Here is a 13,348-nt window from a genome sequence, read left to right on the forward strand (position 1 = left end):
AGGTATGACAAGCACGAGAAGCCACGGCCATGTCTCAGATGGGACCCAGGGCAAGTCTCTAGGGTTGGTGTAGTGTTCGCCAAAGGGCAAAAGGAGAGGAGCGGGACAGGCCTCTGCTTCCCCGGGAGAAGATGAGCAGCCTACTGGACAAAAGCTTCAACTCTTAAAACGCAAAGCCGCAAAGATCTCCTGTGCTTCCTTTCTTTGTTTTGTTGTTGTTGTTGTTGTTTGTTTTTTTGTTTTTTTCATTCTGTTAAATTGACGTATATTTTATGCATTTGGAAGTCGAAATAATTGTGCCCAGGGCCCCTGCTGAAGGGCAGTCTGCGCCTGCTGAGGTCAGAGGCCCAGGGCAGCATACGAAGGGCCAAACACTTTTCCCCCGGCCTTCTGGCCCTGGGCGTGTGAAGCCCCAGAGCCACGGAAAGTCGGGCCATCTGGGCTAGCCTGGCCCTGGAGGCGGTCCCAGCAGGGGCCTAGTGGGGCGCTAGGCGCTAGGCGCTAGGCGGGCGTCTGTCCTGAGAGCTGGGACCCGGCGGCCGGACTCTAGGCCCAGGCACGTGGGCTGCGAAGCGGGGCTGCCCGGGCGGGTTCGGCGACCCCTGATGCGGCTCGGGGTGGGGGGCCCCGGCGGGGGAGCGCGCATTCCCGGAGCGCGGCGCGCCGACCGAAGTCCGGAGTGCGCGGAGCCGCGGCGGGCAGGGGGCGGCAGGTGCGGCGGGGCGAGCTCGCCCGCCTTCGGGGAGAGAGCCGGGTGCTGTGGCCCCGGCGCCCCCGCTCCCTACCCTGGCCCGCTGCCCGAATCCCGGCACTTCCGGGGCCCGGCGGCGCTTCGGGGGCGCTCCTCCAAGGGCAGCCTCCGGGGGCGGGGGAGCGTGCGGCGCGGTGGCCGGGCGGGGGGTGGCCCGGCTCCCGCAGGGGCGGCGGGCGGGGTGGGGTGAGGCAGGCCGGCCCCCTCCCCTCCCGCCAGCCCTCCCTTCCTCCGGTCCTGCAGCCAATTAGACGGCCCCCTTGGGCGGGAGGCGTGGGTCGCTCCATAAAGCGGCGCGGAGCTGTCACCCCGCGAGCAGGCTGCGCACCATCCAGGCCGGAGCCAGCGCCGCAGATTCGGGCGCCTCGGGCCGGGGAGCGCAGAAGAGCCATGGCCACTACCAACGGGGCCGTGGAGAACGGGCAGCCGGACAGGAAGCCGCCTGCCCTGCCGCGCCCGGTCCGCAACCTGGAGGTCAAGTTCACCCAGGTGAGGCGGGCGCCCAGCCCACCCGACGGTCGCCTGGCTCCGCGCTGGGCTGTCCTGACCACGGTGGCGGGGACGAGAAGCCAGCAGGCGGGGAGCCCAGCCGCCCCGCTCCGAGGGTGCGGGGCGCTGCGGGCAGCGCGCCCTCAGCCGAATTCGTCCCCCGGCTCTCGTGACCGGAGCCTCTCCGCCCGAGGCCGATCCTCTCGAAGCTGCGTCTGGCGGCGTAGGACGTCCCGGGTGGGAGCGCGTCCGCCGCGCACCCCGAGGGGACTCGGCGATCTGCGCTCCCGGACGGGCTCTCGGGTGGCGGGGCTCAGCGCTTTAAGCTTCCAAGCCTGGCGAGGGCGGCTGCGCAGCGCCCGCGCGGCTCCGGGCTCCCGCCGGCGTGGCCCCGACGTGCCCTTGCCGGGTCCGCTTGCAAGTCGAGCGGAGGTGCGGGCCGCCGTGCCCCTGGCGCACTGGTCTCTCCGCGGTCCCTGCGGCACCGTTTGCGGGGCTCAATGGGTCGGGCCTCGCGAGGGTCAGAAGGTGCCTGAGAACACCGAGCTGGTCTGAGAGCTCGGGCTGCCCTGGGGAGCTGCGACTTGGAGATTCCAGAACCAGGTCATCGGGAACACAGGAGGGACGTCGTACCTTCCGTGCTTGGCCTACCTACCTTACCAGTAGAGCCAGGGCGGGTAGGAAGGTGAGCACAGATGAAACTGCCCTGGAGCCCCGCGGCCCTGGTGTTGACAAAGACTGCGTTCTCAATGGTCTCCGAACCGGGGCCTGGGAAGCCGTGGGTGGCCAGGCCGCAGCGCGCCGCGCACCATGGAGTCTGCTATTTTGCGCTGGGCTGGGAGGGTCGAGCGTCTGGAAAGCGGTGAGATCACCTGCCTAGGGCAGAAAGGAAGATGGCGAGGCCTGGAGCTCCGAGGCTCTCCGGAGGCTGCGGACTAGGGCCGGGAGTGCGGCCGGGTCGCCAGCCAGCCGAGAGCCTCGGTTGGCTTCTCTTTCCCCAACTTTCCCTCCTTTTATTTTATTTTTTTTAATTTGCTTCTTATCCATAAACCTCCCCACCCCCAACTCCAGCTGACACAGCACTGAGAAAATTTCCCCATCAATTTTACTTTCAAAAGTAGCAATTATGTCTCTCAAATAGTTTTAATCAAGCGGAGAAAGTTGCCGGCCACTATGTGTGGCCTTCAGATTTTGGTCTGTTGGCACTTCATGTCGGCTCTGCCTCTGATCACATGACATTTAATTTAACTGTTTTCAGAGGGTTCCGTAATCAACAGAGACACTTTGCCATAAACGCTGGAGATTATTTTTAATGTAGTTTCCGTAGTGGTATCGGCTTCAGAGTGAAAATTCCAATGACCAATTCTGGGAACAGCCAGCAGAGTACCTACTTCTTTTCAGGCCGTTATACTGTTGGTGCTGGCCTGTTGGTGGTGGTGGTGGAGGTTTTGTTTTATTTTTGTTTTGTAAGGTTTTTGTGGTTTTTTTTTTAATGCTACAGGAGCCAGAAATTACTATATTATTGTCCTTTGCCTTTCTACCTTTCTGAGTCCTATCTGAGCAGTGCAGCCACTTATGGGAAGTTTCCTTCTTTCTCTGCAATTCTTTGTGGCCCTTCACAAGTGGATAGAGGGGAGGATCTTAGCATATTCACAGAGCCACCAGTGTCTGTGGTCTTGCTGGGTGCCCCCTCTTCTAGTGGAACAGAAGTGGCTGTGTGATTAAGGCTGGGGAGAGGCGATGAGACCTCCAGCCGTTCTGTCCTTGTCCCGGCCCTCAAGCTCACCATGGCAGAGGCCTACCCCAGGGGCTGTGGGCCGCAGGCAGCTTGTGTGGTGATGGCTGAGGGACAGGAACCCCAACAAGCAATGCTTCAGGAGCCTCTGGCCGGAGAGGCAGCAGACAGGGCCTAGGAAAGAGGCAGGAGAGCCAGAACTGCAGAACCGAGACCTGGGGGCAGACAGCGGAGCCGGCAGTGGGGAGGGGTGCAGGGTGTAAGCCCCGTAAAGTCCTATTAGTTTTCAAACCTGACTCATGGAGCTTCTTGCTAATGGAGAACACGCCAGAAATGGTGGGTCTGAGCCCCAGCCTTGGGGATTCCATTTCCCAGCAAAGTCCAGTTTTCAGAAGGACGACCTTGTCCCGACTTCTTCATTTCTTCTCATGTTATTTGTTTATGAGAGAGCGAGAGAGAGCAGGTGAGCATGGGCGGGGGGTGGTGAGGGGCCGAGGGAGAGGGAGAAGCAGGCTCCCCACTAAGCAGGGAGCCCAAAGCGAGGCTGGACCCCAGGACCCTGAAATCATGACGTGAGCCGAAGGCAGCCGCTTACCTGACTGAGCCATGCAGGCACCCCTGTTCTCTCATTTTAACATTGGGCTCTGCTATGTGACTCCAATAGCAGGGGGGGAAGGATCCCCTTTGGGATCCTCCCCCGCCAGATCTCAGAGGATAGCAGCCTCTCTTTCACTTTGTGGGGTAGGGGTGGGGGGTCCTTTCCTTTCCTTAGAGAATGTCTTCCAGTCACAGAGATTCTCTGTAAGACTTTCTGTCTGGTTCACTCAAACACCCGTTTTTCTGATCTCTTTTATAAAAGCTACAAATCGCTCCAATATCCTGTTCTGAAAACATACTCCTTCAGGTTTAGCTGGAGTCCGGTGGAAGTTACTGTAAATGGCATCAGCAGACCTCACTTGTGTGGCCGCCATCTTTACCCCAACCCCCAGGCACCCGGCTCCTCTGAGAGGCTGTGGTTTTCCGGCTCAGCCTGGGTGACATGCCATTCCGCTCATTCAGTAAAATGTGGATCCCGGAACCTAATTTTTATACCTCTGTAAGGTTTATCTGAAACCAATTCACAAGTCAAGAAGCACCGTTTTGTTTTGTTTTGTTTTGTTTCTGGATCCATTATCCTGAATTGGGGCTCAGAACAGTCCAGGCAGCATAATTGGTAGGCCACACTTACTGACCCCTTCTTTGTGTTTTTGTTTTGTTTTAGTGGAGAGAAAATCAACAGTAGAAACCACTTACAAGATTACTTACCAGCGTAGTATACAGAGAAAAATTTTTGCAAAATTGGCAACCTTGCAATGGGAAAATATGGTCAGAGTTGAGAAGTCTGGTTTTGTGTGTGAAATAATTTTTTTTTTTTTTTTGGAGGAACATGTTTGGAGATGAAGTGTAACAGACATCTGATCGTTGCAATCCGTCTCCATCCTCCTTATTTATATTCTCTTCCACCGTCTTCTCATTTTCCCTCCCCCTTGGAATTGATACCAGGAAGGATCTAGAATCAGCAGTTTTCACTGATGGTCTGTATTTTCTAACCCACGAAATTTCATCTTCCGACAAATGGGCCTCTCTCTCTGGCTGCACTTCCCTCCCCACCCTAACTGAACCTCTCTTCTCCACTTATTAATTTCTCACTGTTACCGAGCGATTGCTTGCTGGATGGCAAGAGTGAACTCTTGGATTTGGTTTCAGCTGGAAGAATAAACCTGTAATTGTAGCCTGGCCGATTCCACGTGCTTCCCTGGGGGCCTGGCCTCATGGTGAAGGCACTGAGCTTCCAGAAGTCGGATGGGCACAGAGATGGGCAAGGGATGCTTTCAGCTCTGGATTCCACATGGGGGACAGGGTGCCTCTGCCCACCTGCCCCATAAGAACTGGCCTTCCATGCTTTGTCCCTGCCCAACTGAGCCGTCCCTGCTTTACAGGGAGAGTGATCAAAACGGTCTCCCCCAGCAGCTTCCCAGAGCGAGTTTCTTTCCTGGGGAGCTTTGGAGTTTTTACAGGAGAGCCCAGGACGGAAGCCGACTTTCTGATCTGTCATCACTGGGAAGTCAAGTGTTCCAAATGAATAAAATTCACAGTAATTGAAATTAGTCCTTGGAGGGACACAATTCTTTTAAAGGACTCAAAAAGAAGCAAATGATATGTATATAGGTACAGAAATGGAATTCGATGAGCTAGGTGTGTGCTTAGAAATTGTTGATGGCGTTTTGTTTGATGGAAATGCTTCTAAAGCATCTTACTCATGTCTGTGACTGGGGGTCTTTGTGACGCCATGATGGGGTGTGATGACCAGCCTGTCCCACACCTGTACAGCGGATCCGCTGTCTTCTGGGTAGCCGGGACTGCCACGTTGTCAGACCGTGCTTTGTGTATCATCTGTCACCTCTGTTCCTGGTTCTTTTCTGAAGGTCCTCTCTTTGAATGAAGCACTTTTTTGTTAAAGATTTTATTTATTTATTTATTTTTAAGATTTTATTTATTTGACAGACAGAGATCACAAGTAGGCAGAAAGGCAGGCAGAGAGAGAGGGGCAAGCAGGCCCCCCACTGAGCAGAGAGCAGGGCTCTATCCCAGGATCCTGAGATCATGACCAGAGCCGAAGGCAGAGGCCTTAACCCACTGAGCCACCCAGGCGCCCCAAAGATTTTATTTATTTATTTGACAGACAGAGATCATGAGTAGGCAGAAAGGCAGGCAGAGAGGGAGGGGGAAGCAGGCTCCCTGCTGAGCAGAGAGCCTGATGCGGGGCTCAATCCGAGGACCCTGAGATCATGACCTGAGCAGAAGGCAGAGGCTTTAACCCACTGAGCCACCCAGGCGCCCCTAATGGGGCACTTTTTTAGGGCAATTAGAGTAAGAGTAAACTAAGAATAAATAGTACATACTTTTCAGCGTGGGAACTCTGTGAATTCCTTTTAGTTCACTCGTGATATCTTTTTATTTTATTTTATTTTTTAAAAAGATTTTATTTATTTATTTGACACAGAGAGAGAGAGCGCACAAGGGGGGGTAGTGGCAGGGAGAGGGAGAAGCAGGCTCCTGCAGAGCAGGAAGCACTACATGGGGCTAGATCCCAGGACTCTAGGATCATGACCTAAGTGGGAGGCAGATGCTTAACCAACTGAGCCAGGCGCCCCTGTTTTTATTTTTAATGTCCTTCTTTTCAGCTGTGTTCTAGATAATGGAGGCCCCCAACGAAGTGATTTTTGTGGATTAATTCTTTGGTTCTAGATATAAACGGTTATTTGCTACATCTGTTCATATAACCAGAACATTTCCCAGACCAGATAGCTTATCTTTCTTTTCCAACACAAGCTTTTATTAAGCCCAACATGAAAATAAGCATTTTAAAGGGAATGGGGGAGGAGCTAATTCCTTGGCAATCCAGCTGGGGGTTTCAACAGGGAGGAAACAGAAGGGAGTGCTTGCTACTGACCTATCCTTCAAGGTCGGGAGATCCCTGGGCACTTTGTATGTATAAACCTATTTGGTCTCCCCCCCAAACTCGATGAGGGTGTAGGATTTAACTTATACCCTTTAACTATTCGACTCGGCTCTTCTTTGTGAATCCACATTAATGATTTAAATGGCTACCTCCGGCTCAGTTCATGATCCCCAGGGTCCTGGGATCAAGCCCCGAAGTGGGCTCTCTGCTCAGCGGGGAGCCTGCTTTTCCCCCTCCCTCTGCCGCTCCCCACTGCTTGTGCTGTCTCTCTCTCTGTGTCAGATGAATAAGTAAAATCTTTGAAACAAATAAATAAGAGAGACAAGATATTTAGAAAAATTCTAAATGACTTTAGTTTCATTAGGACAAAAAGTAATTCTCTGAAAACATATTAGAAGTCAGGAGGCTTGGATTCTAATTCTGAGTGTGTTCCTGGTTGGGCATGTGACTCCATCTCCTTTCCTGGTCCCATCTGTAAAAGAGTGGGGAGGGGGGAAGAAGAGGGTCGGGGAGGACAAGACATTACCTAAGGTCCTCAGCATGTTGGAATGATATGATTTTGATTTAAGCCCTAATGCATTACAACTTCCTTTCCTGGTTAGATATTCATCAACAATGAATGGCACGAATCCAAGAGTGGAAAAAAGTTTGCCACGTATAATCCTTCAACTCTAGAAAAAATATGTGAAGTAGAAGAAGGAGATAAGGTGAGTGCTTCCCCTACCCCCACTCCCCCCACCAAGTAATTAAATTACAGATAACTAGAGGATAAGGAGGCAGTTTGGCTCAGCTCTAAGACAGACCTGGCCCATACTGGGGGTGGGACCTGGTTTTGCTGCTTTTCACACACGTGGCCCAGAATGGGATTAATTAGGGACGAGCCACTGCAGAGTCATTCTCCTTTGATAGAGTTTCCCCATCTATAAGGATGACCTCAGCGATCCTCATCACATGGCTAAACGAAAGGTTTTTATCAGTGATTTGAACCTGGAGGAACGGAGCCCTCTTTCCAGAAAGCATTTCCGGCTGGTATGTTTCACCAAATGCCGCATTCTGGCAGGAGACACTTGAAAGAGAAGGGCTGGAAGGGGAAAAGACTTGCTAACCGAGTCATGCAAAGTTAACGTCATGCAGTCACCAGATTTCTTTTCTATCAGAACCTGAAGGGATCATGGATAGCTGTAGCCTTTATAACTATATATGTAGTTGTGTATTTATGTAACTTTTGGATGTGTCCTTGATACATTGCAAAGCCACAAAGTATCTTTTAAATATACATGCCTTTAGAGGAAAGGTTGAAGGTAAAACTTTTCTAAGGAGGGAAAGGAAATCTAACCCTCTCTTCCACCCCCAGAATAATCATCTGACATTCCGAAACGTGTAGGGGTAATGTTGAATGGGGACAAGGTGAAAGACATGTCAAAAAGAGGCTTGAATTGGATCCCGCCGGTGAGAGTTCCGTGACAGGCAGGAAACACGCAGTGGTTTCACCCATCCAGACCCTCCCATGCACAGTGCTTCAAGCTAAACTCTGTTTGCAAAGATAATAGCGTCAAGGAACTCGTCTTTGTATGGTGTGAGGATGTGGGGCGACTGGGGTGGGGAGGGGTGTGGAGCAAGGTTCCCAGTGGGTGGTTCCAGGTACAGGACCCAGGTATCAAAGAGGAGAATGAGATCCCTGCCCCAGGCTCTGGTTTTTCCCTTGGTCTGGGGTCTGCTCTCAGCACCCACAAACAGACATGGTCCTGTTCCCCGCAGCTAGAGAGGCCCAGGCTTCCCCACCGCCCCAGAGCATGGGACAAGGAATTCTAAGTCATAATATCTCCTTTGCCAAAGCTTTCACTTGCCTCCAAGCACGCTTTGGAGGCACAGAGTCTTGGTGAGGTGTCTCTCTTGACTGCACTGGGCAGCCCTTGCCTATCGTACTGCCCCAGGGAAGTGAGGCTCAGAAGGGCCTGGGAGAGGGGCCTGGGGGATGAGGCTTTGTTCCTCAGCAACCAGAGCCTCGAACTCATTTTCCTGCAATAAGAATGGGTGACATTAAACAATTCTCACTTCTTGCCTTTTAAGAAGAAGGTTCCATTATAATTCTTCTATGGGTGCACAGAAAATCCAGTTCCTTGCCAGTGGAATGGTGCAACCCTTCTGCCCCCAGGCAGGGTTGGGGGGGCAGTAGAGATGAGGCTGAAGACAGGGAAGAAGTTCCAGATCCTCCCTGTCTGTCTGTAGACTTTTCCAATGTGGTCAGTTCCGAGATCCCCAGAAGCGCTCATGCTCCGTTCTCACTATGGGACCACAGTCCTCGGCTTGACTAGAATGCCGAGACAGACATGTCCCACCTAACTGATGAACTGTGGGAGTGTGCGTGTGTCCAAACTGGGCAAGCAAATGGAAAATCTTTTCCTACTTGGGTCACCAAGAAAAATAATTAAGGTCTGTAGTCTTGCAAGCTATTTTAAAATGCTTTTATAATCAGAAGGAAAGTTCATACTTGGCCATTGTAGAAATGTTGAAAAAGACCCAAGCTATAAAGAAGGAAAAAGTCACTTGAAAGCCCCAAACAGGGGGCCCAGCAATCTCGAGCCTAGCTGCTACCTTCCTCTGCTGTGCTGATGGACGCAGGTCTCTGCCGTTCTCTGTAAGTGAAGAAAGACTGAACTCTCCCAAAACACGGTCGCGACACAAGGTGACACACTCTCTCTGGTTTTTGGCCGCTCAGCCCGACGTGGACAAGGCAGTGGAGGCCGCACATGCCGCCTTCCAGAGGGGCTCACCCTGGCGCCGTCTGGATGCCCTGGGCCGGGGCTGGCTGCTGCATCAGTTGGCTGACCTCGTGGAGAGGGACCGCGCCGTTCTGGCTGTGAGTACACGCCCATGGGCGGGCAGGTGCGGAACCACCCGGCACCCACGGGGCTTGGGGGAGACCCAGGGCTCTGGTTTTGTGTGGAGCTGTATGGCAGGTGCTTTGAGGTAAAGCTCTCTGGCAGTAAGCTTGTGTCCACGCCATCCGGCTCAAACCCTTTCCCTTTAGAAGTCAGACTTTTGTTCTCCACACTTCACGTTCTTGACCAAGAACTTGCCTGGAGGAAGTTCAGATGTGTTGGTGGTTCCCATACTCCAGACGGTCCCAGCCAGGCAGATGGGTTAGGCCATATCCTGGTCCTGCCTGTATGTTTAGGAAATTAACTTTTTTTTTTTTTTTTGGTTACATGAAATCTCTTTTACTATTAAGTTGAACTTCATCTTAGGTGACAAAACTCGGGACATTACAGGTTTAATGGGCTGGTATATATTTTTTTGAATACTTATTAAAATAGATGCCGCCTGTTAGCATAGAAAACATTGATCCCATAGAACTCAGAAATCACCCCTGTTTCACCCCTGAACTGGGCAGTGGGGAGCACATGTGGAGTGATGGTGAGGGCAGCGTAACCTGTTTATGGGGAAAAGCTCGGGCTCTGAGAGACCTCAGTTCGAATCCCAGCTCTGTCACTTACTCGCTGTGTGACTTTGGACAAGTTGCTTTACATCTCTGAGCATGTGTTTCTTTATGGGAGATATCAATAATAATGATCTTTCAGTGGTGTGAGAAATCCTTAGCAGAGTCCCTGGCATGCAGTAAGCACTAACTAGATGATAGCTATTATTAGGAACACCGGTCCTCATAATAATGCTGCCCGCCCAGCCTCATGCCTTCCTGGCCAGTAATTTCTCGGCACCTTAGTCCCCGTGCAGCAGAATAAGCATGGGAATTCAGCCCTCTCTGTGAGGTTGGGTCGCTCCTGCCAGACCGGGCTGTGAAGACATTTATAGGTTGTAAATGCATTATTTACAGGGATCCTAAGACCTTCCTCTGGTCTTGCAGTCAGTGAGCAGAGGAAATCCCAGGCCCGCCTCCTGCCTTGAGGTCCTTCTCAACCCGCACAAGCGGCCCTCCCACGGCTCTCGGGCTCCTGTTTGGAAAAATTGCTCCAAACCTTGCGGCCCAGTGGGTAGAGGAGCTAAATCTCCTTTTCAGCCTCTGATTTGAACAAATGGTTCTTTCCTCTCTTGATCTGATGTCTGGACTGAGCCGTAGAGTAGCGACCTTCCTGGAGACCGTGTCATCCAGGAGGCTGATACTGTTTTTGTGCCTGAATGTGTGTGTGTTTGGGGTCTGGACAGTGGGGGAGCTCTGTATCTGGGAGTTCGTCTGCCCAGGGAGCTCAGCTCTCCTTCCTTCCCGCCCTGCCAGCCAAAGCCAGCATGTTTGCCCCCAAGTCCGGGCACGGATGGCTCCGTCCCGGGGTCAGCGTTTCTGTCCACGGAGCCTCTGGTTTCTTCCTGCAACGAAAGCCAGCCTCAACTCTCAAGCTGCCAGACTGGCTTTTTCAAAAACATTTCTGTTTTCACCCAGCATGAGCTCATCAGTCTGCAATGTCCGTGGGGACTAATAGGCGGGAGAGGATGTGCCCTGGGCACCCCTCCCCACCCTGTCCTCAAGTGTCAGTATCATCTGTGGGAGCTAGTGGCGAGGCTGCCACCTCTGCCTTCAGCCCGCCCCACGGTCCTGGCCGGGACTGGGTTGCGATCGCAGATGGAGCAAGTTGCCTTTTGCCGTTGGGACCTCGCTGCCCACAAGAAATAAGATACAGCTCTTTGCCACATCATGAAAGGAACAAGAGAATTACTGGCAAATATGGTTTTTCAAACCGGGACCACATCATAGGAAAGCACCCTTGCCCTCCACCTTGATATGGTTTTCCTGCATTTTCATGCTGCGAAGTGCTTCTTTCCATCATGTTCTCTTGCCGCCTCAGTGGTTTTGACAAAGCTCCGTATTTACTTCTGTATTCGATGTTTAGAAACAGATGTGAAGGGATCCAGCAGCCCTAGCTTTCTCCCCCTTTTTGAGGCACCTGGGGTCCAGACTCTGGCTCTGTGGGTGCTTTTTCTGGAAACTCCCAAATAGGGGCCCTTCCAGTTTACTCTCTTTTCAACCCAAACCCCATCTCTGGGCCTCCTCATTTTAAGATATTGGCACAGTCACTGAGTCTCGGGGCAGGTTCCCTCAGCCCTTGTCTTCACTCTTTCCTATCTGAAGGTTACAGTGTGTTAATTTTTCAGAAGGCATATTTTTTCCTCTTCAAAGGTCAAGGGAAGTAAACTCAGGAGCAACTGTGGTTTGCTCATGGTCCAGCTCCAATAACTGTTTAAAAGTCCCCATTGGTAGCTAACGATTGATTTCTCGGGTTGAGCCCTATCTGGTCATCTGTGAATCTTTTTTTGTGTTTAAAAAGAATTTCTTGTCTAAATCTATGACCCTGATTCGCTTGGATAGCTTCCCGTAGAACCAACCTGGCAAATTTGTCTTGTCACTCCAGGAAGCAAATGCACCCAAATTAATAACGAAAGCTAGCCAATGCTTGCCGAATACTCACCACGGGCCGGGCTTTTCGTAGCCACTTGGCCTGCACATTTATTATCCCATTTCAGAGAGGAGGACACTGAGGCCCATAGAGGTTAAGGGACCTAAGGTTATCCAGCCAGAGGAAGTCATCCAGGACTAGAGGCAGGGCTGCCGCACAATGCTACGCTAAGGTCCTCTGCCTTTCTCTTCCTCATCTGATCCCAGAAAAGGGCCAAGAATAAACCTCCAGTCCCACAGACAGATCTGCAGATGGTGTCCGGAGTGCCCGGGCCAGGACCTTTCGGCATGATCTGCCACAATTGCGTTTCCCATGGAAAAATAAGTTTCAGCTTGGAAACAGTAGGAGCCAAAGTACAGTGTACTAGATGTTACCTTGGCCTGACTTGGTCCCTGAACAGCGTCCTGCAGGGGTTAGGATCCATCACAGACCTAGACCAGCCCTGTCATCTTCGGCAACGCACACTCCTGTCTCCTTGGTGTCCCCAAATAAGGATCGCCGAAAAGGAAGCTGCCAAAAAAGATAATGAACATAGTCATCCCACCTAAAAATGTCATCATGAAACAGTTAGCATGGCCCTTCCCGGGGGCAGGCCCCGTCCTAGCCCTCACCCCAGCCCCAAGAGGCAAGTATCACTCTTACTATTATTATTTTCCTTTACAGATGAAGAAACCGAGTCAGAGAGGGATTTTTTTTTGGCGGCCTGCCATTCTGGGAAGTGGTCGTTCCTTCCTAGGAAGGCTCTGCTCCTCCCCGAAGCAAAGTTCTGAGACAGTCGCTCTGGTCACCCTGGGTAGCCATTCTGCAGTCTTCCCAGATGCAAATGTCCTGGGGCAGCAGCCTAAGGAGTAGTCAGTGTGCTGGCCAGAAGTTAGATGCCACTGAAATCAGTGCCCCTGCTGGGTGACCTTAGGTGACACCTGGCTCTGTTAGCCCTGGTGTGGGCACCCAGAGGTGTCAGGGTCAGAGATGAGGCCGATGCAGGTGCACGTGGAGGCCCCTCTCTTCCCCAGTGAGTCACCGTCTCACTACATGGACTCTAAAAGGAGAATCCAGCCCCAGGCTATGTGTCCGGGTGGCCACTTCCTGCAGAGATCCATGACAGGCGGTTTCGGCGCCGGGCTCCACTGGGGCCGCTTGTCTGAGGGACAAAGGGGTCCTCTTAAACCCCAGGCTGGAAATAGAAAAGAATCCCGGCCATTGAGTGGCTGCCCACTCGCCCTGGGTAATCACCTCCCTCACCACCGAGGGCGAGCCCGCTCCCTCCCGACTGCGCATCCGGCTTGGGCAGCCCGGTTGGGGAGGACACTGCCTTTTGTGCTGGTGTCTCTACCCTTCGGGGCTCCGTCGCTCTTTCCACAGCCATGCTGGTCAGCCCAGCCAGGAAGGAAGAACCCGCAGCATCCCCCCTTTTATTAGAGGATGCGAGCCCTCTCTAGAGCCCCCCTGAAAATCAGCTAACC

General features: G+C 52.6%; 1 protein-coding gene across 1 annotated transcript in view; it reads left to right on the plus strand.

Moving 5' to 3' along the window:
- Positions 1–909: 909 nt before the first annotated feature.
- Positions 910–13,348, plus strand: part of ALDH1A3 (aldehyde dehydrogenase 1 family member A3) — a 35,278-nt gene continuing 22,839 nt past the window's right edge. Inside the window, exons 1-3 of the mRNA XM_032342212.1 lie at positions 910–1,240; positions 7,080–7,184; positions 9,197–9,337. Of these exons, the coding sequence (XP_032198103.1) occupies positions 1,142–1,240; positions 7,080–7,184; positions 9,197–9,337 (345 nt within the window). The 5' untranslated portion in view covers positions 910–1,141. The remainder of the gene's footprint in view (positions 1,241–7,079; positions 7,185–9,196; positions 9,338–13,348) is intronic.

Source organism: Mustela erminea, chromosome 5 (genome assembly GCF_009829155.1).
Source record: "Mustela erminea isolate mMusErm1 chromosome 5, mMusErm1.Pri, whole genome shotgun sequence".
NCBI classification, from domain to species: Eukaryota; Metazoa; Chordata; class Mammalia; order Carnivora; family Mustelidae; genus Mustela; species Mustela erminea.